The sequence below is a fragment of the Pimephales promelas genome, chromosome 16 (genome assembly GCF_988280905.1).
Source record: "Pimephales promelas chromosome 16, fPimPro1.hap1.1, whole genome shotgun sequence".
Taxonomy (NCBI): Eukaryota; Metazoa; Chordata; class Actinopteri; order Cypriniformes; family Leuciscidae; genus Pimephales; species Pimephales promelas.
Genome location: NC_142784.1, coordinates 12,078,827 through 12,105,389, shown reverse-complemented (window position 1 = coordinate 12,105,389; position 26,563 = coordinate 12,078,827). Strand labels below are relative to the sequence as shown.

The 26,563-nt window shown below is 40.0% G+C and overlaps 1 protein-coding gene across 1 annotated transcript; it reads left to right on the top strand.

The window, feature by feature from the left end:
- Positions 1–5,638: 5,638 nt before the first annotated feature.
- Positions 5,639–24,813, top strand: mtnr1ba (melatonin receptor type 1Ba). The gene is made up of 2 exons (XM_039670510.2): positions 5,639–6,781; positions 22,909–24,813. Exons 1-2 carry the CDS (start codon positions 6,583–6,585, stop codon positions 23,775–23,777), a joined length of 1,068 nt encoding a protein of 355 aa, XP_039526444.1. The 5' UTR covers positions 5,639–6,582; the 3' UTR covers positions 23,778–24,813.
- Positions 24,814–26,563: the final 1,750 nt, after the last annotated feature.

Below are 26,563 nucleotides of genomic sequence, written 5' to 3'. Positions count from 1 at the left end.
TTTCCCTTTCCCTCTGGTTACTAAATTATGAACTGACTTCAGATCAGCTCCAGCTCAGCTTTATTGAGTACACAATGCTTGGACTGACTGTAGATAAATTACTGTAAACAGAAATAAAAACACTACATCATATGAGGATAAAGACAGACATTTCTCGTTTAGACATGATTGAGCTGTCCTAAATGTCTCTACAAAGTTATCTTACATTATTCTTTGGTGAATTCAATTTAGGATACAGGCTAGTACTTACCCTTGTGCGATGGCAGCATCAGAATCAGTGGAGCGTCACCGAGAGACTGATGTAACATAAAAGATTGATGTAGGATAGTTATACCTGATAATGGAGACGACATGTCAGCCCGGGAGCAAAGCAAACTGATGACACGTCAGTGATGCGTGAAGACTCGAGTTCTGGTGACCTCAACAATATTTGGACAATAAAATCACATTTAAAATGTCTTACTGTTATTATATACAATACAATTATCAGCAGATTATAACAAAAAAACTCACTTCACCTGTGTCATTTGTCAGTTGCTCCGTCCAAAAATGCCTTCTTCCATACTATATAAGAGGTGAAAAACAGTATTTCTGCCGATTAGTATGTCCGACTTCATAGTATAAATAGCAGAAAGTACCCGGATGACCTGTTGGTGAGATTCTGAAGTGCATGTTCAATGGACACTTTACTGTTACAGGAAGATAATTTGTGAATGACAGTGAAGTGACACAACTGACACCGTAGGTCACATGACAGTGACAACATGGCGGATGTTACATCCTACACACACAAAAAACAATGCACTTTTTAATGATCACAATGTTTCAAACCGGATATAGTGCCTAATGTGCGATTTCGAACACAGAGAGCAATTTTTATTGGAGATATGACGTCCGTTTTCCTCAAGTGGCCTGATTCTGAACAGCATCTATTGTTTTTATCATTTACAACCAGGGGCGAAAATTTCATCAAAATGTTGGGGGGGACAATAAACATAACAATTCTCAAGAGCAAATTTTGAAGGGGGACACCATTAATACAGGCAAAACAATACAGAGGAAAGCCTTACTACTATTATTAGTGTAGCATGGAGATCATTCTTAAAATTTCTTTCTGGTTTAAGCCAGCGGCGAATCTGTTTACATACTCTCCTCACGCAGCGCAGCGATTTCATTTCATTCATTGACTCATTCTTTAACTATATTAAATGATATAAACCAACTAAATCACAGTGAAAGCGTTAGAATCTAAATGCACAGCGCACCCGGACTTTCTCATCAGTGTATGGCCAGCAATATTGTAATGTTTAATGACATGAAGATAGTGTCTGTTATTATTGTACTGTACAATTAAATACAATCGTTGCTGAGTCTGCGGTCTGAAATCTTTACTTCAGAGCATCCGTTAACTGAATGAATTGAGAATCTCACCTGAAAAATCCAATAACATCAGCAATTGTCATTCAAGCAGCTGATTTCTGTAAATAAATGCAAAACTAAATGTATATTGCAGCATAGGGCGAAGTCAGGATCCGTCAGCACCGATTTGAGACAAAAATAATTTAAAAACTATGTAAATGGCGCTCTGTGGCGCAGCAGGGTTTTGAACACGGTCCTGAGCCGTTGCTGGGCGCCGCGGACAGACGCCGAACGGCGCCGCCGGTGTGTGTACACTCATAGAGAATAATGTGTTCGAATTTTAAAGACGTGGCGCTGAGCGACGCGCCGCTACGCTTCTCGTTCGGTGTGCGACCTACTTCAAACACTATGTTTTTCTCTCCCGCCACCGGAATGTGTGTGTCTGAGGTAAAAGGGACGGAGGCGGTGGACCAACGCACTGTGAGGCAAGGGAGGGGGGTCTCAAAATGTTTAGTACGCTTTTTTCGTAATTGCCCCGTTTGTATTTTTTTTTTATTTCTTAATTATTTTAAGAATATATCATTACATTATTTACAATACACATATTTTAATGGTTTTTTTTGGGGGGAAACCCTCAGATAGGGGGGGTCATGACCCCCCCGACCCCCCCGCGATTTCCACCTATGTTTACAACTTAGATCTAGTATATTTTTTTTTTTAAATAAGCAGCTCGTTAATTGATATTGTGATGACATACAGATATATTTAACATGAATTTGTGTAGCGCTTTTCACAATAGCGCCTACACATTGTTTCAAATCAGTTGCGATATTGCAGCCCGTTCTCATGTTAGGGCATCATATACTGACGCTTTTGACATTTCATCTACATCCAACGCACATAGCACCCGTTAGCGTCAATATGAGACGCAGATATATTGGCCAGAAGGCGCCTCCTAGTGGTCTAAACCTACCCCAGAACTAAACCTGCCATAACCGAACAAAGCTCTGTGCATGTTATATTGACGCTAAAGGGAGCGTTGACTCATGTGCGTTGGATTTAGACGAAATTTCAAAAGTGTCACTATAGGATGCCCTAGGATGAAAATGCCCGTTGGATATTGCAATATCTTCATGCCTAGTAGCATTCAGCTGATTTGATAATATAGTTTACATCTTCCGGCGATGGTAAACAGTCATGCAGTAGAGATATGCTATTCACGAGTTCACACTTACATCAATTAAACAGAGAAAAGATTATGCGTATTTGGCGTGCTGTCCGGGGGGAGGGCTCCGAGCTCGGATTTCTGCCCGAACCCAGAGTGCTCCCCCTGTTGTAAGAGTATTTAGGACAAGAAGTGAGGAGATGGGGTGGTGGAGGGATGCTGTTAAACTGTCAATGAATTGAGGTAAGTTTGTTGTATATATACACCTCTAACTTGTTGATTGGGTTGATTAACAAAGTGTGCTCCACTCATGTCTAATTAGGCTTGATAACCTGAATGTGCTCCACATGTGTTTAATTATCTGAACGTGCTTCTCCCGAACTTTGTTAATAAAACATCATTAGTATTAATCCCTCATATGTGATAATATGAATGCTGAAAGCTGGGCATATATCCAACTTTATATTACAATATTTGCTTTGCATGATATGTGGGAAAAGTTGGATATAGAGCTGTGCGATAATATACTTTACGTGTGTCTTTTGAGGTCACTGTAGTAGTTTATTCTTTTAAAATAAGAAAAGGTAGACAAAGTTAAACCAATCATTACTCATCAACCAGTCTCCAACCTCACAAACCCTTAAACTCACCCACACACATTGACTCTTGCACAGACACGCAATTATTTCACACGCCATACAAATTAAACCAAAACACAGACAGTGACAAGCACAGCCAGTCTCGAGAGGGTTCCCTACAGTTTGACATCAAAGAAAGGCAAGGCCTCTCTCTATCCCAGAGAACCCAGACACCCTCTTACATAACCCGATTCTCCTATAACGAGCCGCGCGCTCACACAATCAGCCCGTGCACCCACGCAGACACCCGACCGGGGAGCAGCCGCCAGTCAGGTTTCCAAGCGGTAAAACGCCTCCTTTATTCCCAGCGGTGGTGTTGTGGGTGTAAAAAAATAATCATTCAAACACCTCGAATTGGACTGATTTGAGTAGGCTGGGCTGTTATCTATTGTTGTTGAACCGTGTGGACGTGTTGCATCAAGAAAAAAAAAAAAACGAGGCTGATTTAGCGCGCGCGCTGGATGGCATCGCTGGCTCGCGGAGATAAAACAACTCTACATTTCGTTGCCGTGGTATCTGTATTTGTAAACAGGAAAAATAGACAAAGAGTATTTTTGGAATTTAACATATTTGTATCACTGTGATAAATTATAAGGCTACTGTCTGCATGAAAATGGACTGAACTGTCTGTCTGTTCATACGTTTCAGGGGCAAACCTCACGGGCAAATTTATTTTCATATCCATGATATGGTCTAATTTAATAGTTAATGATATGCTGGAACCATTTTTCCAAAGCTGTGCGGAAATGCACATGGTGAGGTGTGTTAAACTTGGATAATCTTCCTCAATCATCTCTGACTGTTTCTCTCTATATGTGTGTGTGTGAGTATGTGAGACAGAGAGAGAGAGAGAGAGAGAGAGAGAGAGAGAGAGAGAGAGAGAGAGAGAGAGTGTACGGCTGTGGCATAGAAGAGACAGCCAAATCAATCAGTGTCAGTGTTCTCTGGGGTGTCACAGGAACCCGCACAGTCACAGCCGTGGGACATGTAGTCTTTGCAACGGTTGTGCCCTTAAACGAATTGTGACCGAGTGGGTAACTTTTCTTCTGAGTGGCTCCCTGTGCAATACTTCTCCGCCCTCTTTCATTTCAGGTGTTATCCATCTGCACCATAGAAGAAATAGGATAAGCTAAATGAAAAATAGATGTCTCTTTAACAGCCAGATGCCATAAGGTCAAGTTAATCTAACCCAAATCTAACCCAAAGGCATTGGTTACATTTGAACACTGGTCAGGATGCGTCTCCTTTTCAAGTAAATAAATAAACCATACCACACAGTGCAGTTTTTGAAAATGGTATTTTAGCCAACCTGAGCAAGTGGAGACTTGGGGAGCCAGAAGGTTTGGAGCAGATGGGTGCCAGGGTTGCCAATAAGCTTTTCGTTAGGTTGTTCCATGAAACAATTATTTCCAATGTTGTAGGAGTCTCAGTCTTAAACAATGTAGAGCGGGTCTCAGTCTCATGCCCACGGACCGTCCACAGTCTGGTACTGATCATCTGATGCATATTGTAAATTAAACTGAATAGTAGTCTTGTTTCTCGACCTGATCATCTCTAATGTGTTTGGCTGACCTCTGGAAGTACAAGCACATTATTTTTCTATATTTTGCATGAAAACAAAGTCATGTTTGCCGAGATGCACAAGCATTTCTGATGAAGACATAATCCACGGTCAGGTTGTTGGTGCCATCACAGAGAAATTCAGTTTTGTTTGAGGCACTTGAAGTAAACACCCTAAACAGAATACAGCCTATTATGTGTACATTCTGCTCTGTTTCAATTATGTATGTGAAATGTAGTCTGTTACATTTTCAGCGAGTGTTTTTAATTTATAGTTTATTAATTTATAATAATAATACAAGGTATCATTTATTTTATATAAACCCTCCCCAAATGGCATCACTAAACCAGCTGTGGATGATCATGTCAGTCAGAAGGTTTATGGCTATAATAAGCTGTTATGTATTGTGATGTCTGAAACACTCGGGGGCGGGGCTTTAGCTCCCAGACATCAGTGCATTATTTTTGAGTATAATATTAGAACAACAATTCTTCACGTGTATTTCCCTAAAAATAAGTTTAGTACAGTACACACTGTTCTCCTGTTCTGTGATACTATTATTTTGAGCATGCATGGTTGACCTGTCCCAAATCCAATTATAGGTGATAACCAGGGTCAGAAATGGTACTCGTTGATGTTTTTTTTGTTGTCCTTTTTTAGATCTTGAATTCACAGTCCATTACAGTTCTTTCATTTCTTAAAAAAAAATTGAATGATATTATTATGTATTAATTTTATACGAAATTGATTGGTGAGTTTAATAATTGGTGATTTTAAAATATCGCTTGGTAGAGAAAACGCAGCGCGAGCTGTTACTTCAGCCCCTTTATTTGTGACAGGACGCCCTCACGTGCACCTGCGCGCTCTCAGTAGCCTACAAGTTGAGGCGCACGCGGAGGCTCCCCGCGCGTGATGTGTGAACGGGGCAGCTGTAAACAGCGGTGGAGCGCGCTCACGGATTTTGTTTCTCAATGAGGACACCGAAAGAGACCGGCCGCGCAAAGCGGGTGGAAAGGGACGTCTCTCCAGCTGCCGTTTAACTGGACTCTAAAACTGGACCGGAAACTCGGATCTGCTCCCGTGCAACCGAGGTGGGCTGACTGAGTCGCCGAGGGAGTCCCTTTGAGGCGGGAAAACACGGAATTACTGTTCAGGAAGGCTAATTTTCTAAGTTGTTTTTTTTTATTTTTTTATTCAGCGGCTCTCTTGCTCCTCAAACGCGAAGACCAGAGTGTTTGATGAAGATTCTTTTAACGACACACACTGGTGTTAAAACCAGTCACAATACTGCACTTAATGGTTTCACATTCCTGAGGCGGGAATTCATCCGAAACGGGAGCCTCGCGCATCGGATTCCGTCGTCACCGAGTGAATTAATAAATAAATAAAGTCTGACTGACTGGACATACAGACGAGCTGAAGAGTATCACGTTTGACAGCTTTTTGGAGGCGTCTCACCTCGATTCAATGCAAATACGCCAAAGGAGAAGAGGAGGGAAAGGGGTCTCTCGGTTATCAATGGCAAACACCGGAGCGCACGCGACTGGAGCGAGAAGCTCGAGACCATCTCGTGTGTCGCCGCGCTCTGGCCGCGAGTGAGTTTTAAAAGGCGCGCGGCGAGGAGGAGAGAGCGAGCACCGTGAAGTTGAAGATAATCGCCAGTCAAGACAATAGACGGGTGGAAAATTTGTTTCATGTGGCACATTAATGAGAAAACAGCACCCGTCACCGCGAGTTTCCGAGATTGCTGAGAACATGGAAACGTGCAGCCTAATTGTTGACGATGCTGAAGATGACTGAAGCTTCGTGAGAAAGATAACGAGCGTGTTTTCGGTGAGAGAGGGTGAAGTTTATTCGACATGCCCGAGAATGTCTCGCTCGTCAGGAACCGGACGGAAGTCGGGCAGGGTCGCGCTTGGGGTAGCGGAGCGGGCGCGCGGCCAGCATGGGTCGTCATGGTGCTGGCCGGTGTGCTGATCTTCACGAGCGTGGTGGATGTGCTCGGTAACGTGCTGGTGATCATCTCGGTCCTCAGAAATAGAAAACTGAGAAACGCGGGTGAGTGCGCGCGTTTAGTCCACATTAATTTACTGAAAGATGTTAACACAGGATGGGTTCTTGCAAATTTAACGTAACGCATCCCAAGACATTCCTTTATCAAAGTTAAAATACAATGCAAGAAAAAAAAACGCGTCCCTTGTGAATGGCGCCTATAAGTGGATGAGAATCATTCACTGGCTCATGACTAGGAGTTATTAGGATAATACTCGTATGACTCATTTGCAGTAGGCTATAAGAGGAGGGTCATTACTGTGAACAGCTGTCTTGCCACTCTGATAAATTCAAGAATAAACCTAGCGCTTCATTCACAGGGTTACCAACCATTCACGTGCACTGCATCGTCTGAGCATGAATGACTGTCTCGTTCAAAAAAACTATAACTGACTCGGCATTCGATTATTTAAATATGTAAAAAAAATATAATCATTTATATAATCAAATTGATTATATACAATATATAATCATTTTTAAACTGCCACGCAGACCCAATGTCTGTTTATTGTTTTTGTTTGTTATATTAGCTTTAAATGTTAGTTATAGCCTATAAATAGAATAACCTGCTGATATGTTTCCCCATTTGCCCACTGATGCATTTAGTCAAGAAAAAAACAAACAAAAAAAACAATATGTTTCACGGACATGAGTTTGACATTACATAACTCACAGATATCAAAGACGGTCAGAGCCTGAGAATATCAGTGTGTGCACTCAAGGCTGCCTGACAGTGATACGGATGTTTGAGGAACATCATGTGAATGCGAGCCAGAGAGTGGTGGTATAGATGTTTGGATATATAAATGTAATTCCAAGAAAATCTAAATCTCATTTGGTGTAAAACAATTCGCATACACGTGTGTATCTGAGAATGAGTTCCCGTGTGAATTGCATGTCTGAAACAGCAATATCCCAGATTTAATTTACCTCCAGTATGATTCTTGTTGTGTTGGCGCGAGAGAGAATGCAAAGCAATTAGTGTTAATTCCACCCAGAAAAGCATTTTTTTTTAATTGGGGTGCCACCTTTCATTAATATGAAGGACCATAAGGTTTTAAATTATGGATCATCATTTGCTTTTTTTCAGCATTACAATCTGGCAAAGCTTCTCAGATTCAGGCTTCACATACCTATAATGTCTTTATGTAGTGAAATGTTAGAAACTTCAAAAGCACATTCATTCTCCAAAGGTCACAAACTGAGATGTGAGTGATAGTGAAGAGATAAGCAAATGACCATGAAAGAAACTAAAAAAAAATGTCAGAGAGAGAAAAAGGGCTGTTTTAAAATATTATTCTGTGCTCTATATGATTTGCAATATCTGACCTCAGAATGCCAGAGTTCTTGTCTTCTGTTATTTCTGAAGGACAGATGGGGTTTTAAAATGCTTTTTTTTTTTAAATGCTCACTAGAGCAAATGAAAAACTGTCAATGGGAACAGGAAAAAGACATAAAAAGTGAGAGTAGGTAAACACAGATTTGAAGAACCGCAATATCTCCAAGCAGGCAGTCTGTCAAAGCATTCGACAGCGCTGTGTTATTAGGTCAGGGTTTGATATGTCAGCTGCGTTCTGTAATAGTCATCACTCATCAGTAATATTGAGTGTGTGAGAGTGAGAACAGACAGAGCGAGGAGCATGGGAAGAGACGGCTTTTCTGTGCATGTCATTGTGTCTTTGGAGATTTTTGACATTTTCTTATCTTGAAATGTGCAGGTGGCATCATCCCATCACTGTCTTAACAAAGCCACGGTAAACACGGCGGTGTGCCCGTTTACCAGAACAGCGCTGCACTCCAGCTCTCAAACAAAACATTGTTGTCTACAAAGGGATAAAGAGAGACCGAAATTACAGAAATGTTGCAGTCATTCCCCCCTTAAACACTCTTATTCTTCATCTCTATCATGCTTTCAATCCAGTCCTTCGCTGTTGAAGTTCATTTTTGTTGAGCTGGTGTTTATTTAGGCAATTAGATTGGGTTTTTGACCTCTCGTGTTATGGGCTTTTGCTTGTGTCTGGTAGCGTGTGTTTGTGAGGACCTCAAGGTGACATTCAGTGTCTCATTAGCATAGAGTGATGGTGGTTTGCTGGTGCTCTATGTAGATACTCAAAAGCCATGCGATTAATGTTGTGTGTGTCTGCCATTGACTACATCCTTCATTTTGACCTGTGATGGTTAATTTGCAGGGTATACTGTAGCACAAGTGCTCAAATGATGGCATGGTTGTTTTTTGTTGTTATTTTACATGCCCGATGTTGTGTGTGTGTCCGGATCAACAGCAGGAGCAGGTTGTATTGATTAACACATCAGATGTGTTTAGTTTTCCTGAAGGTTCAATTTGCTTTGTGGTGCTGGTGGGAATGAAATCCTGCATACCCAAAAGTATTTTTTCCATTCATTTTTTCCCATAGGGATTTAGAAAAATTCTTTGTTAAAGTCCCCGTGAAATCAAAATTGAACCTATTTACTTTGTTAGCGCATATTACTAGTCTTGTGGTGAACAATTAATCCGTGCAAGTGAATATATATTAAAAAAATGTTTTACCTTAGTAATCTTTAATCAAAATCTGAAAAGTTACTTCCGGTCTGGAACGGTTTCTTTTTCTGATGACGTAGGTTTCACAGTTTGGGTGGGGAAACGCTTAACCACTCCCCTCAAACCGTTAGTTTGCTATGAGCGAGAGATGGAGAGGAGGAGCGCTAGAGTAAAACCCCGCCCTCTGTTCAATATTCCGTTTCACTTGTAAATACGTCACAGCACTGGAGAAAAATCGTTTGCAACTTCCGGTTCACGGGGACTTTAAAGCGTTATAAGCCATGAACCAAGCCAATCAGCTACGAGGTGAAACGATTTGAAGCAAAAACGTTTTAGAAAATCGGGCAAAAAGACAAAGGGACAAGACAGTGTAGGCTACTTAACGGTTTTAGTGAGGGAAGGAACTACAATTCCATGAAGCATTGCGAAGAGCAAGAGAAATATAAAGCTATTTATTACTCACAATTAGGGCTGTCAAACGATTAATCGAGATTAATCGCATCCAAAATAAAAGTTTGTGTTTACATAATATATGTGGGTGCACTGTGTATAATTATTTTGTATATATATAAATACACACATGCATGTATATTTAAGAAAAAAATATTATTTATATATAAAATATTTATATTTATATATAATATAAATTATATATAAATCAATATACAGTATATACATGACAATATTTCAAGCATGTGTGTGTATTTATATATATATATATATATATATATATATATATATAATAATTATACACAGTGCACCCACATATAATATGTAAACACAAATTTTTATTTTGGATGCGATTAATCACGATTAATCGTTTGACAGCCCCACTCACAATTTATTTTACAAATGTTGATTGTTTATATAAAAACAAAGTATTTTAAGTTTATTGCAAAATAGGCATTATATACACACATTTAAGTATTTTAAGAGCTCAGAGAGATCAAATCGATTACATCATTCGCATTACTTCATGGGAGTGGGCTGAGCTAACAAGATCTTTTGCTGTGCATTGCTTTTCTTTGACTCTCTGATTGGTGTACCTTTCTGTACAGCATCATGGGTAATGTAGTTTTCACAAGGAATTAAGCTGTTAAAGGTGCTGTATGTAAGGTTTTTTTTTTTTTTTTTTTGACTGTACTAAAAAATAAAAATACCAAATTATGTTATAGATATTTAGGAAACATGCTAAGTTTTTCACATACTCATTTCTCTCAAAAACAATGCTACAGTCAGTTATTTTACTTTGAAATGTGCTTTTCATCTCCTAATGTCTGTTTTTGTTTTGGACTGTGTGGGTACACCCACTGCCAATTTACCCAATAGTGTTTCAAACCCCCGGTTGCCATTTGGCAGAAAAAAACACAGTGTACTGCAGCCATGTAAGCCAGCAAACAAACAGAGATCACAGATTGTACCCAACCAAAAAGAAGCCTCAGCATCCATCTAAAAATCTCTACGAATGGGAGCATATTAAAGCCCTGATAAATCAACTTAGTAGTGTGTTAAGTCCCATGGCCTTCCATTGTCAATTGTGCTCACTCCGGTTGCGTGTCCTCAATCTGGCAATCCGCGTGAGCATCGAGTCTGAGGAGGCGGGGGAATTGAGTTGCTGTCAATATTACATACTGCACCTTTAAACACAATTATTTTAAAAATAAGCTGAAATAATGCGGGCTGACAGCTTTAGCGGAAGCAATTACCATCGATTAACAACGAAGTAGCTCGCAGTAGGTCCGTCTGTAAAGGTTAATAAGTTGTCATTCAAAAACAATTTCCCTATGGAGAAATGGAATGGAGTTTTTACTTCCAGAACCCGACTGTTGCACTCGATTGGGTCTAGGGACACTGTATGCAAATGACAGATGGATAGGACACGCCCATGCTTCTGTCCAGCTGTGTTCAACCTAGCCCTCGGATGTGTGTAATTACAGAGAGAAAGGATGTGTTCGTTATATTTTCCCCTCTAGGGAGTGAGAGTCATATTCCCTACAGTGCAGTAAAGGGCTTTTCAAATGATTTATAACAATGTTTCCTAATGCATCAATATTTGAGGAGTGAAGCATTAAAGAGACATTTTTTTACCGTTTTTTTTTTCTTTTTCTGTGGAACACGAAGTAAGCTATTATGGGGGAAAAAAGTGGGTGTTTATTTTTCCATACAATGGACACAACACTGAATAGAAATCTGACATTCTGAGAAAAATCGTTCTGCGAGTCTTTTCTCTTCGCTGCAACCATTAAGGCTATTCTGTTCGAAGCTTAACAGGTGACCTCGTCACTTTTTTTGCTGTGCACAGCAACGAGATTGTCATTTCTGTAAAAAGCGTGAGAGGTCAGTTTAAGGGCTGTAAAAGTGATTGGTACAAACTAAATCTGAAGCGTAGAGGTTGAGGTGTAAAAGTTATGGAACAGGCTGCAGAGGTCAGGCAAAAACAGCATCGATGTCAATGGAGACCGGCCACGTCAGCGGCGTGCAGTGAAACGTGATCCGCAGCTGACAATGAAAAACGTAGCGTTTTCTACATGCACGTATGTGTGTGTGTGTGTGTGTGGCCGGTTGAAATGAGGCTCTTTGATCATCTTATAAAGCTGAACCTTTCTACACAAACCCACTTTCACACACACTAAAATTTCCTTAGATACAGGGTTATTGGTGCCAAGTGAGATTACAAAGTCCCTGAGGACATTGCCTGCGGAGATGCCACTTTACACCTACGTTAATTTATCTTCAGCACACACACACACACACGGTTAGATAGGCATCTCTTAGATAGAGATGCTACCCTGGTAGATCCCATCATGTTTGTTGTCACCCTAATAGTGATTGTGTGTTGGTGAAGTCCTCGTTAGTTTGGGGTCATTAGAGATTTAATTAACATTCGTGTTGACTAAGCACTACCCTTCTTTGCCATCGTTAATAGTTGTGTTTGTGTAAGAGCATTCTCTGGTATGTTGTTGTTTAATTAAAGGCTTTGTGAATGTTAATGCGTGAGCCAGAGAGACCCAGAGGAAACTTTTAATGCTCAGCGGGTGGCTCAAAACACCTAATGATGTTCTCAGGTATGTCCCATTTAAATATCCACTTCCTCTCAGAATTTTCTGCATGATGCTGAATGAAATTGGCTGTTACTGTACCTTGGGAAATCTGATCACATTTTGAAACATTGTTGAGCTCTTTTTTGAAACTATTGGAAACATGAGAGGAGATGCAGGACAAACAATCAAAGCATTAGTGAACTGATGGGGGAAGACCATTGGTGCATCTGAATTTGCATACTTTTCAATGACGTTTTGTAGTATAACTAGTGCAAGAAGTTTGTTCAAACTGAAATGATACCTGGATGATGCATTTAGTTAACCAAAATGCATCACCCAATGTTGGACAACTGTCGCAGCTTGATCACGTAGCGAAGGGGCTATAAGACTCCAATGTAAAAATGACAAAATAACCATATCAAACTCATACACTACACGGTTGAGTACAGAGTGTATAAGTGCATAGTTTATAAGTGCATAGTTTAAAAAGTGCATAGTATAGTGTGTTATTGGGGACAAAACTCATGTTGTATTCAGTTTTTTCAAATTCACATGTTGTTGTACTTGAGTCCGGTCTCCAGTCTGTCTTAACTTGAATTAGTTCAGAGCAGCTCATTCAAGTCTGATGCCAGGCCGAATTTAAATGCTCCTGAAAATATGGTCTTGGACTTGAGTCAGAGTCCGGTCTTTTCAGACTCGACTCAACACTGAACCTGTTTAAATAATTAGCTTCCTTGCCCTTGCGAATCAGCTGCCCATTTTCCATTTCCACTGTTTATCATGTAGATTTTCACCTAAACCGATAATCATTTTAAGTAACAATTTTTGTTGACCGTACAAAGCATGTGAGGCCAATGCAGTTAAGTTTATTACTGGTTTGTTGCTAAACAGTTAGCCATTCTAACACCACATCATTCTGTACCGAACAGATTTGGCACCACAATGAGGAATTATTCCGTAAAGTGCATAAAAACTTAATAATCCTTAAGTTTTATGCAAAACTTCAACTATGATGTACTGTAACTTTTGTACTGTATTTTCACACTTAAAAATACTTAGTATATTGTCATGCAAGTGAAATCAATTAAAAATATCTTGTGAATTGTGTAAACATAAGTAAACAAATTAAGTAGATTTAAGTAACTACATTTGGAACCATGATAAATAAAACTGAGTAGACTCAGCTGTCACAGTCTCCGTCTGCACCATTCTGTCTTCGTCATCTTCACTACACTTCCCAGCATCCTCTTGTCTCCACACCTGAACTCACTCCCTCAGTCATCCACCTGTTCATTGTTTTCATCATCTGTGTCACCTGTCTTCACCTTGTTATGTTTGATTCATCCAGTCTGTCCTGGTCGGTCGTTGTTAATGTCACTGTGTTTTTGTGTGTGTACCAGTTACCTGCCTGAACCTGTTTGTTGTTTTATTTTTATTAGTAAATTGTTGAAGTGGAGCCTTTTTGCATCTGTATTTCCTTATCTACACCGCATCCGTGACATCAGCGAGTTAAGGTAACTCAAATATTTTAAAAAATAATAATTTAATCTTGTTTCTTCTAAACCTTTGTAAAATACTCCACACAACCACTAATTTACATAATTCCCATTATTTTTGATGAGTACAGATCTTAATTCAGCGTATTTTATATCGTTATAACATGAATACAACTAATGTAACACATTTTAGGAGTAAAAAATTAAATGATTCAAAGTGTAATCAACCAGTCTCTTATATCCTGTTTCCACCTTTATGTTGTTGGCTCCCGTGCCGGAGTTGGAATCATGTTCGGCAGGGGAACTGTTAACTTCAGACTTACACCCAGCATTTCACTCATAGCCGAAATATACTAGGACTGAATCCATAATCTGCCGATTAACAGTAAACAGTTCTGATAACATATTTTAGCATCACATGCAAGTAATTATATTTAGCATCTTCAGCATTTCCATCACGCAAAGAAACAGGTGTGACACTTGTTTAGGTGACTGTCCCTGTGTTTCTTTGCATAAAATAAAAGGATTTTCAACACATTAAGGATTTTATAGTTGAAAACAAAACATACACAAATCTGTATTTCACCAAAGTACTGGTTAATTGTATAATCTTGTTTTATACAAGAGCTTGAATATGATTTATACTGTAAAGACTTCTGTGACTAAACCTTGTAACACCAGTGGATCCGTAAACTGTAGACAAAACCTCATACAGTAGATCCACCTGCCTCAATCATGAATAAAGTGCTGCACACAAGGCCTAAAACTAACTTTTGCCACACCTGCTCAGATGCTCATAGCTGGTGAGGTAGGGTAGGTAATTTGTTTTCTAAACACTGTCTGGTTGAAACTCATCACATCCTGATAGCTGTAATGAACCAGAAGGCTGATGCAGATCCATATGCAACAACTTTAATAACTCAAAGACAGGCAATAAGAAACTCAGGAAATTCTTGGATAATGGTGTGCTGACAGCAGGGAGGAAAACAGGCTGGAAGATGTAAGCCCGTGGTGTGCGAACAGAACAACATGGTCCAGACATAAAGGTGAATCAAACTGACGAGACAGGGAATTCACCTTGGTATTCTTCGAGCCCAGGCAATAGGTGACTGAGAACTGAAAGTGTGAAAAGAACAAAGACCACCTGGCCTGACGGGGATTCAGCCTTTTAGCCCTTCGCAGGTACTCTAAGTTCTTGTGATCGGTAAGAGTGAGGAAAGGATGTGTGGAACCTTCCAGCCAGTCCCTCCATTCTTCTAAGGGTGCCTTCTTGGCCATTAACTCACGATCACCCACGTCGTAATTTCTTTCAACTGGACTGGGCTTCTTGGAATAATAGGCCCAGGGGTACAACTTGGGCGGTGATCTTTGATGCTGCGACAGCACCACACCCAGGCCGGTACTCGATGCATCCTCTTCCAAAACAAAGGGTGACTCTGGATCAGGATGATATAGAATGGGAGCAGAGGTAAAAGCTTGTTTGAGATGGTAAAAGGGCCAAGTGGCCTCCACACTCGAAAGTAGATGAGAAGTACCTTTGCGAACCAGAGCTGTCGGAGCGCCGTCACCATAGTGAACCCTCAGATAAAGCGGTGATAAAAGTTCACGAATCCACGGAAGCGCTGCAGCTCCTTCAGCATTAGTGGGTTGGGGCCACTCCACCACTGCCTTTATCTTGCCCTCCTCCATAGCCACGCCTCTCAGACTGATGATGTAGCCCAAGAACGAGGTAGAGGTTTGGTGGAAGTCACACTTGTCGATCTTCGCATAGAGCTGGTGCTGGATGATTCTCTGAAGCACCGCACAGACTTGCTGGACACAGTCTTCTAGGGAGTCTGAGTAAACCAGGATGTCGTTAATATAGACGATGACTATATTGGAGCATGTCAATATCGGAGCATGACCGAAAACGTCATTAATGAAGGATTTGAATACAGCTGGACTGTTGGAAAGCCAGAGCAGCATGACCAAGTATTCCTAGTACCCCGTACATGTAGAAAAGCTGTCTTCCACTCATCCCCGTTCGCGGATATGGAACAAAATGTAAGTACATCACAGGTCCAGCTTGGTATGGTTTCTTGCTTTGCGGAGCAGCTTCAGGGCAGCTAGTACCAGGGGCAGCGGATAGTGAAACTTGATGGTGCAATCATTGAGCGCTCTGTAATCAATACATGGTCATAGTCCTCCATCTTTCTTCTGGACGGAAAAAAAGTGGGCGGATGCGGGAGATGTGGATGGACAAATGATACCTTTGGCGAGCTCCTGGATATATTTTTGAAGCATGTCTTCAATCTCGGGCTGGGACAAAGGGAAGACACACTCTTTAGGTGGTGTGGCATCAGGTAAGAAGTCAATGGCGAAATCATAAGAGCAATTAGGCGGTAGCTTAGTGGCTTTGGATTTGCTGAAGGCCTCCGCCAGGTCGTGGTACACAAAGGGCAGGCAATTCAACATGGTGTCATCAGGGGACTCTAGGATGCCCCTTAAATTAAGAGGTGGACCGTGGACAGGCAGTTGGAAAAAAAGTTCTTTCCCCAGCTGATGATCTAACCGGAGGTCCATTGCAGAAGTGGGTCATGCTTACGGAGCCAGGGCAACCCCAAAATCACGGGAGTGTGAGGATCTTGAATGATGTAGAACTGAATCAATTTGCGGTGTAGCCGGTGGGCATGTGCATCTCCTGAGACAGATGAGTGACGTGGCCGGTGCCCAGCGGTCTACCATCAAAAGCCTTGACAGAAAGAAATGCATGGAATTAGAGTAATCCGGTGAAGTTTAGTGAATTCTTGCAACATAAAGTTCCCAGCAGCACCAGAATCCAACAAAGCAGACATAGAAACGGATTTACCGTTGAAAGTAAATTTAATGGGAACGTTTACACATGATTTAGGGTTTAAACAATCAAGAGTAAGACTCACCGCAGCATTCTCAGTTCTTTGATCGATAAGGGCAGTTCAGACGAAAATGACCAGCCCCTTCACGGTATAAGCATAGCCTCCGGGATGTGTGACGTTCCCTTTCCTCTTCTGTAGTATGAAAAGAGTTAATTTGCATGGGCTCACTAGGATCAGTAGGCATGGGACCGTGGTACAGAGAACTACGAGAGGAGGTAGTGGATTGAATGCCAGCGTGGCGAGAGTGCATCAGAATATCAATTTGAATGGTGAGTTGAGCGAACTGGTTGAAATTCTTTCCTTCATCGCGGCAAGCCAGCTCTGCCTGTAACTCATGGTCCAATCCACATCGGAATCCACATCCACCTTAAGAGAATTATCAGTCCAGTTAGTCCAGAGTCTGGAGTTGAGCCATGGGCACTCATGTGAAAGCTGGTAGTGATGAGTAGCTAGTTGCTACTTTACTCTTAACTTCACAAGCTCCTGTTTAAGATACTAATGCAGAAATGCATCCTCATCTCCTACGATTTGCTTTCGAGGGTTGAGCATACCAGTACAAGGGCCTCCCCTTCAGGCTCAACTGGGGAAAGAGCAAGCTCTACCTCCTTTCTCTGCATGGACTTGGATTTGGTCAACATGAAGGCGCATCTCACAAATGAGTACGCGTGTGTTACGCAGCACTTTTGAGCTTTAAGCAAGAACCAATTAAGTTCATTCTCGTCTGTTATGCAGCACGTTTGCGCTTCAGCAAGAACCAATGAGGTTTATTCTTGTGTTACACAGCACAGTTGGGTTTCCACAAAAACCAATAAGGTTAATTCTCATTTGTTACGCTGCACATTTGAGCTTCCACAAGAACCAATGTTGTTCATTCTTGTGCTACGCAGCACATTTGACCTACAGCAAATTCAGAAACAAATGAGTTTCATTCTCCTGTTAGCACATTTGAGCTTTAGCAAGAATCAATTGAGGTTCATTCTTGTGTGTTATGCAGCACGTTTAGGTTTCCACAAGTACCAATAAGGTTCATTCTCGTGTGTAATGAAGGACCTTTGTGTTTCTGCAAGAATCAGTAAGGTTCATTCTCATCTGTAACGCAACGTTTGAGCTATTCCTAGGATATCATTCCTAGGATATCCAGATCCACCAAAGGAGGGAGAGCATTTTCACATTTTGCTCCGAAGCTCTGGAATAGCCTTCCTGATATTGTTCGTTGCTCAGACTCGCTCTCTCAGTTTAAAACTAGACTAAATATGCATTTATTTAGCCTGGCATTCATATAATTTTTTTTATCTTACAGTTACTGTAAATTTGGCCTCTAGTTCATAAACGCCAGAGGAGAACTGGCCCCCGACTGAGCCTGGGTTCTCCCAAGGTTTTTTTTTTTTCTCCATTGGGTCATCTGATGGAGTTTTAGGACACAATCGGGTCACTTGATGGAGTTTTTCAGTTCCTTGCCACTGTTGCCTTTGGCTTGCTCAGTTGCGGATATTCAAATTAAATGACCCATCATAACATTGATCAGCTCTACCAAAGTTGATTGCCTGTTTTTCATGAATAAACAAACACTGTTATGTTGTCTTGATTGATACTGTGAAGCAGCTTTGATACAATCTGTATTGTGAAAAGCGCTATATAAATATATTTGACTTGACTTGACTATTGTTTATAGTCGCTGATCTATTTTTATATGTGAATAAAAGCTTAAATTCAATCTGTTTATTATAAAAAGGGGATCGTGTGGGATCGTGTTTAAAGTGATGTTATCTCATGAGCTTCTGTTGTAACAGCTGTAGTTGTATTTCTGGGCCTTTTGCTTTTTCATTTTATTCTGATATCACAATGTAAAAAATACCCCACAGCAGACAGTACAGATCTGGTCATCCAATTTAATTTAAAGAGAATCCAACGATTTTTTTTTTCACTGGAGTTCACTGAATCTCTTCCTGTTTCATGGAGTGCTTTAAAACTTGATTTTCTCCCCTTGTTTTCACTTCTTATGCCTGTTAGCATTCTTTACTGGAGATGTTTCTAAAGTAGGGAAACGCAGTATAGACCAGATACCAGATGTCTCTCAAATGACAGAAAGCAATTCACATGACATTTATGCATTTGGCATACTTTTATCCAAAGCAACTTAGCTTTGAATTTGAATCAGATTGTGCATTCCCTATAAAATACATTTTAAAAGTATTCTATGAAATGTAATGGTTTTGGTTGGCACAACATTGGATGAAGGGGTATAAATGAAAAGCATGTAAATACTTGGTGACCAATGTGCGTTTTGATTCTGTGAAGGCAGCAGTTCACACGTTCATCTGTTTAGTTAACAAACTTTATATTGCTCCAAATGTCAAAGCCCAAAATCTCACAGGAAGCATCTGCATAGCTGGCACAATATTCATCTTCCGAAAACGTATTCCTCACAGCCTCGTCCGCATGTGGCAAGTTCAGAGAAAAAATGAGCACAATTGTGTGTGTGTGTGTGTGTGTGATTGTTCTACTAATGCCGATTTTTATTCGTTTCTTTGCTTAGGCATCTGTTGAGCTAAACTCTGTTTTCAGGTTCAAGAACATTCATTCTGGCCTAGCTTCCAGACAAGAGATTAGTCCAAATTTTTCTCTCAGAATTTCGACATACCAATTAAAACATATACAAGTCCAGCTGGTTCTTCCTCTTGCCTCTTAATCTTCTTGTGAGAAAGGACGAAAGAGATCGAAGGCGAATTGAGTTGTAATAAGTGAGAAGAAAAAAGATGGATTGGAAATCAGATACGATGAGAGATATTGGCACAGGGCCGGCGAAAGATAGCAGACATTGACGGATCCAGATGAGGACGGCAAAATGGAAGAGGAAAGGGATAGAGATAAGAAGAAATGGGCAGCTTGAAAGTTGACATCTGTAATTCATTCATTTTTATTTGATTGCTGGTGACATAAGAGACAGTGACCATTTGTGATGCAATTGATGCAAAGGTTAAATGTGTCAGAAACTGTTCTAAAAATGTTTGATTCATGCATTGATAGCCATTTATCTAGTTCAAGAAATAATGCACAGCTGCAATATTTATACCAGCGTATTATAGCAAGAGGAATGGCTACTAGCGACCTCCATCGATAAAATCAGTGTGAATGGAGCATAAGTCATTTTGATGAGGTATTCCCAAATGCATTCGATCGATATGCACTGAAACTACTTATCCATTACAAAACCTATTTGAGATCTGTAACCCATTGGTTAAGGTATACAATTGTGTGTGTGTGTGTGTGTAGACTTCTGTGTTGAACTATATCTGAACTCCATCTGTGCTGTAGTGTAATACAACTTGATCTGAACAGTCTCCACTTCACCCAACACATGAATGCAAGAGACTGACTAGCAAACCAAGCAAACATGCACACATTCAGTATACTGTAGAGGAGAACTCAGTGTCCCCCATGTGCATACTATGTACTACTTATAGTTACTTTCTTAGGTTCATGTAAGTGCACGTCACATACTCGAAAATAAAGTGCAACCAATTTGATTTTCTAGTGGCAGATGTCATAATTGAATGGATCTGAAGGTCCTCATGAATCTTATATTACAATTAACAAAAATGAAATGTGCAATTTGTTGTCCAAAAGCAGTGACGTGTTTATCGTAAGGCTGTGTCCTAACCAGATGTGATGTGATACAGTGTCAGGCATCATCTCTTCCATAAATCATTATTCTGACCATGTGTTGTCACACTGAGAAGCGCTGCCCACAGTTAACTCTCATTGGATTAAAATCCTGGTCTATACAGCTGTATATAAACAGCATTCTCTCTTAGTGGGGAGAGACAAATTGCGTGACAGTGGAAACTTGTTGCGTAGGATACGGTGTAAATGTATATATTTAAAAAAGAACATGTTTTGTCATAATTGCAAGGTGGGATTACTAAGGGATTCTAATAATACAGATCCATGGCTTGCTTTACTGGGAAATATGAAACGGGAAAATACTAGTCCCCCTGCAATGTTGCTTTTTTGTCATTGTGGTCACACCAGCTCAGAGATTTAATCGGCCAACTTACCGAGGTAATCGATGCACAATTGTATCGCTCTTGACGTTGGACACATGGCAGTAATTAATATGATTAGCCTATTGACTATGTTATCAACCAGCTAATAATGTGTTGCTAATGTTACACATAGCATGTTTGTTAGACCACTCCCTCAGTATCCTTTAGAAAAAATCTCGTCAGTGGATAAATGTGTACAGTATATAGTTCATCATAAAATTGTAACATACATCATACACAGAAATATACTGGGAGAGCCTGGCATCTCTTGAGACTTGAGACACATTTTTGAAACTGTCGTTAGATTACTGCAGTTTTAAAGAGAAAATACCCATAAACAACATTAAAAACTTGATTTTCACCACAGGGGGACTTTAAAGGTATAGTTCAACCAAAAATGAAAATTACCCCATGATTTACTCACCCTCGCCATCCTACAGTAGGTTTATATGAAATTCTTATTTTAGACAAATACAATCAGAGCTATATTAAAATAAAAAAAGTCCTGGCTCTCGTTCACACCAAGCACGATAACTATAAAGATAACTATAAAGATATAATTCTAAAAATCGTTCTCCATATTAAAGAATAACAGAGTTCACGCCACAACTATAACGATAAAATATGAGGAACGATATCGCTTGGATCATTTTCAGAACGATTTTTTTTCCAGCTGTCCAACTATAAAACTCTGACAACCAATCAGAATCCATTCTAATTTAAAGGTACCGCGCATTTAAAATGGCACTGTTTGACAAGTCAAAGCCCCTTTTCAAGGATACATTAAAAAAGATGGATATGTGGAAAGCAATCGGTGGTATCCTGGGGATAAACGGTGAGAAGTATTCACGATGAGATGTTATGCAGTTTAGCATGCTGTAACAAAATTACCTCAGGTAGACTCTCCAGCGTTAGTTGACAACATTGCTGAAGTTGCAGTGAAAAAAGGCGTTGACTGGGTGATGTTTTTATCCCATCACTGACTTCATCAGCTAAATTCACTATTAGACTTGCTATATTCACTGTTTAACTCCTCTTGTCTTTTAGGATGTCTTGTACCTAAAAGCGCCTGTTTTTCTTTTGATACTTGTTTGTAACGTAAAGCAGCAGCAGGTCATCCATTTTCGCTACTTTAAAAACGCCAGTGCGCCGCGTGCTTAGAATAAAAAGACCGTTAACGGTCATTGGTGTGGACATATATACGTTATCTTTATTGTTATCTTTATAGTTATTATCGTGCTTGGTGTGAATGGGCCTTAAGTCCGTAAAAGTCCATAAAAGTGCATCTATCCATCATAAAAGTGCTCGACACGGCTCCAGTGGATTAATACAGGCTTTCTGAAGCAAAGCGATCCATTTGTGTAAGAAAAATATCCAAATTTAAAACTTTATTGACTAAAATAACTGGCTTCCAGCAGACGGCTTGAGTTTTTTTTTTTTTTAATTTAAGGAAAAAAGTTGAAATGTCATTTTGGTAAATATTTTGCTAAAAGATTTTTTTTTTTCTTTAAAGTAACTCTAAAATAATTGTATTATCATGGTTTTAACAGTGAAAAAAAGTTTTAACTGTTTTTAACAGTGAAAAGTTTCTTGTACATCATATCAGAATGATTTCTGAAGAATCATGTGACACTAACACTTGAGTAATGATGCTGAGAATTCAGAATTCAGTTTATATCAGAACAGTTTATAACTACAGAAAATGTTATTAGGGCCCATAATGGTGTGAGAACCCTATTGGAATTCCTCTGTTTATTTCCAATTGTATTGATATTTCACTATATTACGTTTTTTACTGTATTTTGCAAATAAATGCAGACTTCATTTTCAAAATCTTACCGACCCCAAACTTTCGAAGGATAGTGTAGATTAGTGTAGACTTGGCACGTTTCCTAATTTGCTGGTTTGCATATGACATCACGGTCAAGTCAGTGAAGATAAAGCTATAAAAAATGTGTCAAATTTCCCTGTAATTTGGAGTTCAGTAAAGATTTAGAAACTAGTAACTATTGCAATCCAAACATGATGTGAATGAAGCAAAAAATAATTGACTTTGCTCTAATGCCACAACATGAAGCCTTGCATTTGAATTCCTTCTCTCTGTGTGTGTCCTGTAGGTAATGCGTTTGTAGTGAGTCTGGCTTTCGCCGACCTTCTGGTGGTTTGCTATCCCTACCCTCTGGTCTTGCACGCCATGCTTCACGCAGACTGGTTGCCGGGGGAAATGGAGTGTAAGGTCAGCGGCTTCCTGATGGGAGCGAGCGTCATCGGCTCCATCTTCAACATCACCGCCATCGCCATCAACCGCTACTGTTTCATCTGTCAGACAAACACCTACGAGAAAATCTACGGGCGTGCCGGAACCCTAGCGCTGCTGGTGTTAGTCTGGGTACTCACCGCCCTTGCCATTCTTCCAAACCTGGCGCTGGGGTCGTTGACGTACGACCCCCGCGTTTATTCGTGCACCTTCAGTCAGACGACAAGCGCGGGATACACCATCGCCGTGGTGACCGTGCATTTCCTGCTTCCTATCGCGGTAGTTACGTTCTGTTATCTGAGGATTTGGGTGCTGGTGCTCCGTGTGAGGAGGCGAGTCACAACCGACGTCAGGCCACGCCTCCGGCCGAACGAATTGCGCCACTTCTTGACCATGTTCGTCGTCTTCGTGCTGTTTGCCGTCTGCTGGGCGCCGCTGAATTTGATTGGCCTGGCTGTGGCGATGGACCCGCCCAATGTTGCGCCCTTGGTCCCTGATTGGCTGTTTGTGGTTAGTTATTTCATGGCGTACTTTAACTCCTGCCTGAACGCCGTAGTGTACGGGCTGCTCAATCAGAACTTCCGCAGAGAATACCGCAGAATACTTCTGTCGCTTTGTAAGCCACGCCTCTTCCTGCAGGAGACATCGAAGGGCGGGACTGAGCGCAGCAACAAACATTCGCCTGGCAACAACAACAACGACGATCAGCCCAAAGAGAACACGGTGTAATTCACCCACAATCCAACTGTTCACAAATAGATATCAAAGAGAGAATGCTGCAAAAAGGTTTTAAATGGCACCCACAAATGTTTTAAAAATAACGTTTTTATGTCTCACTTTAGATACCACCATCTGCAAAAAAAACTATTGTTGAATAACCATAAATTAAAATAATCCTCGGTGCAATAATTAATTGGATCTCACATGTATTACAATCACGTTGAATTCATGCGTGCTAAAGATTGAGAACAGTGCAATAAGTCATTAACAGACAAAAGGTGCAATCAACCTGCGGGATATTTTTGTGCTCTTCAAACATGCGTCCCTTGAAAATAACTTATTTTTCTCCCTGAAAGTAGGATGCTGTTTTCTCCAACCGCCCATAAACGCTCGCCAAACAGAGGACTCGCTCAGTTTCACAAGTGCTTCCCTAATGAAATAATAGCATTAAAGAAACGCTCCCCAGATGCTCGCACATTTGTGACCGTTCAGCACCTTGGCATACGGTTTCCCAGTGGTCCAACAGCGTTAGCACTTGTGGCACTGTAAGTACACTAGAGCCTCCCCCTTGTGCTATGCAACCAATTAATTTGAAACTCTGTGGAGAGAGTGTAAAACTAGGGCTCTCTTAGGTTTTCCAAACGTTCCCCTAAAACACTGAAGCAACATTCTTGTAAAACTCCCCTATTGCTATGCAAAATCAACATGAGCAACTCCCACTGTTGAAATCTTCCCGTAACCTTCCCACAACTTTCCTCTTTTAAGTCTGTGGATGCAGCCATATGGGAATATGCCAAAATGCTGCAAGGACATGTTCTTATATCTACACTTTTACACACTTCAGAGTGCCAGTTTTTTTTTTTGTCTCAGTCAAACCACAATTCTAAAAATGGATCGAAATACCAGACATCGAAGTGGCTTTGATATGATCACTTCATACTGATTTAATTATTGATGGTCAGTAAAGTCGAAACTGCATTAAAGGAGTAGTTCATTTAAAAAAAAAAAAAAAAACTTTTTCTGATAATTTACTCACCCCCATGTCATCCAAGATGTCCATGTTTTTCTTTCTTCAGTCGAAAAGAAATTAAGGTTTTTGATGAAAACATTTCAGGATTTTTCTCCATATAATGGACTTCATTGGGAACCAAACGGTTCAAGGTCCAAATGAGAGTTTCAGTGCACCTTCAGAGGGCTTTAAACGACACCAGACGATGAATAAGGGTCTTATCAAGCGGAACGATCGATCGTTTCAAAAATACATAAAAAAGTTTCATTTTTATATGCACAAATGCTCGCCTTGCTCTGTTCTGTGATGCGCGTTCGTGACTCTCCTGTTCGAACTCATTCATCAAAATGAACAAATCTTTTTTTCGAGTCATGACTCGAAGGGTCCTCGATAAGACCCTTATTCATCGTCTGGTTTCGTTTAAAGCCCTTTGAAGCTGCACTGAAACTCTCATTTGGACCTTGAACCGTTTGGTTCCCATTGAAGTCCATTATATGGAGAAAATCCTTGAATGTTTTCATCAAAAACCTTCATTTCTTTTCGACTGAAGACAGAAAGACGTGGACATCTTGGACGACATGGAAGTTAGTAAATTATCAGCAAAGGTCAAGGAAAGTTTTCATCTCAATCATATCAGTTACTAAAATGATGGGGTTTTGTTTTTGTTTTTTTTAATGAGAAACATCAGTGGCATTAAGGAGGAGGAGGGGGGTGGCTGTCCCTGATGCATTATACAAGGCATTTGATAAGATTCACTCATGTTTCACTTCACAAATAATGCAGGATTTATGAATTTGCTTACTCAGTACATCCATCCATCCATAATGAAAAGCTGTGGACACTATGGTGCAAAAAGGTTCTCAAATAATTTAATAGATTTAACAAATAATTACAATGAAACTTAAAGGTGCAGTAAGCGATTTCTGGTAAACGCCGTTGATATTTGAAATCACCAAAACTAATATGCCCCTACCCAAAAAGATGACGCTCCTATCTTGATGCCTCCACCCCCACATTCACGTACAGTGTATACACAATGCAACAGATGCCACGACTAGGGTTGGGTATAGTTTGAATGTTAACGATTCTGAGTCTCCTAATTGATTCAAATTCATTTAGATTATTAATTTCAATTCCAGTAAAAACTTAGATGATTTTCACATTTATTCAAAGTCTTATTGCAAAACATTTCATTGTAGCTGAATACCACGAGCACACATCAACAGACTAAAGAACACTTAACAAAAAAACAAAAAACACAACAAAAATAAACATTTGCCTATGGTTAAAAATACCATAGCAAAAACAACTTGCCTAACTCATATAAATTTCAAGCATAATTAAAGACAATCTAATTATAAAGAACAATTAAACAAATTAGCAACCCCACAAATAAATAAAATTGAATACAAATTGAAATAAGATTTTCAGGTATTCATGTACAGAAAGTAATAGAATATAAAATAACACTGCACGTTTTGGATGCGCAGCACAGAAAACAGCGTGTGAGTGTTCTTATCGTGTGAATGGTTTAAAATTACATTAAAATAACTTTTTCTGCAAATGCCTTCTACCCAAAAAGAAAAAAAAAAACAACAACACAGTTTTCATGAACAGCTTCCTACTTATGTACACCAGTGTACAGTACCTACACCAGTGTTGTGCAAGTTACTTCCAAACTGTAATACATTAGGTATTACTTGTTACTGTTATTTAAAAGTAATTCATTACCTTACAATATTACTGTCTCAGAATTGTAATGCGTTACATTACTCATGTATTACTT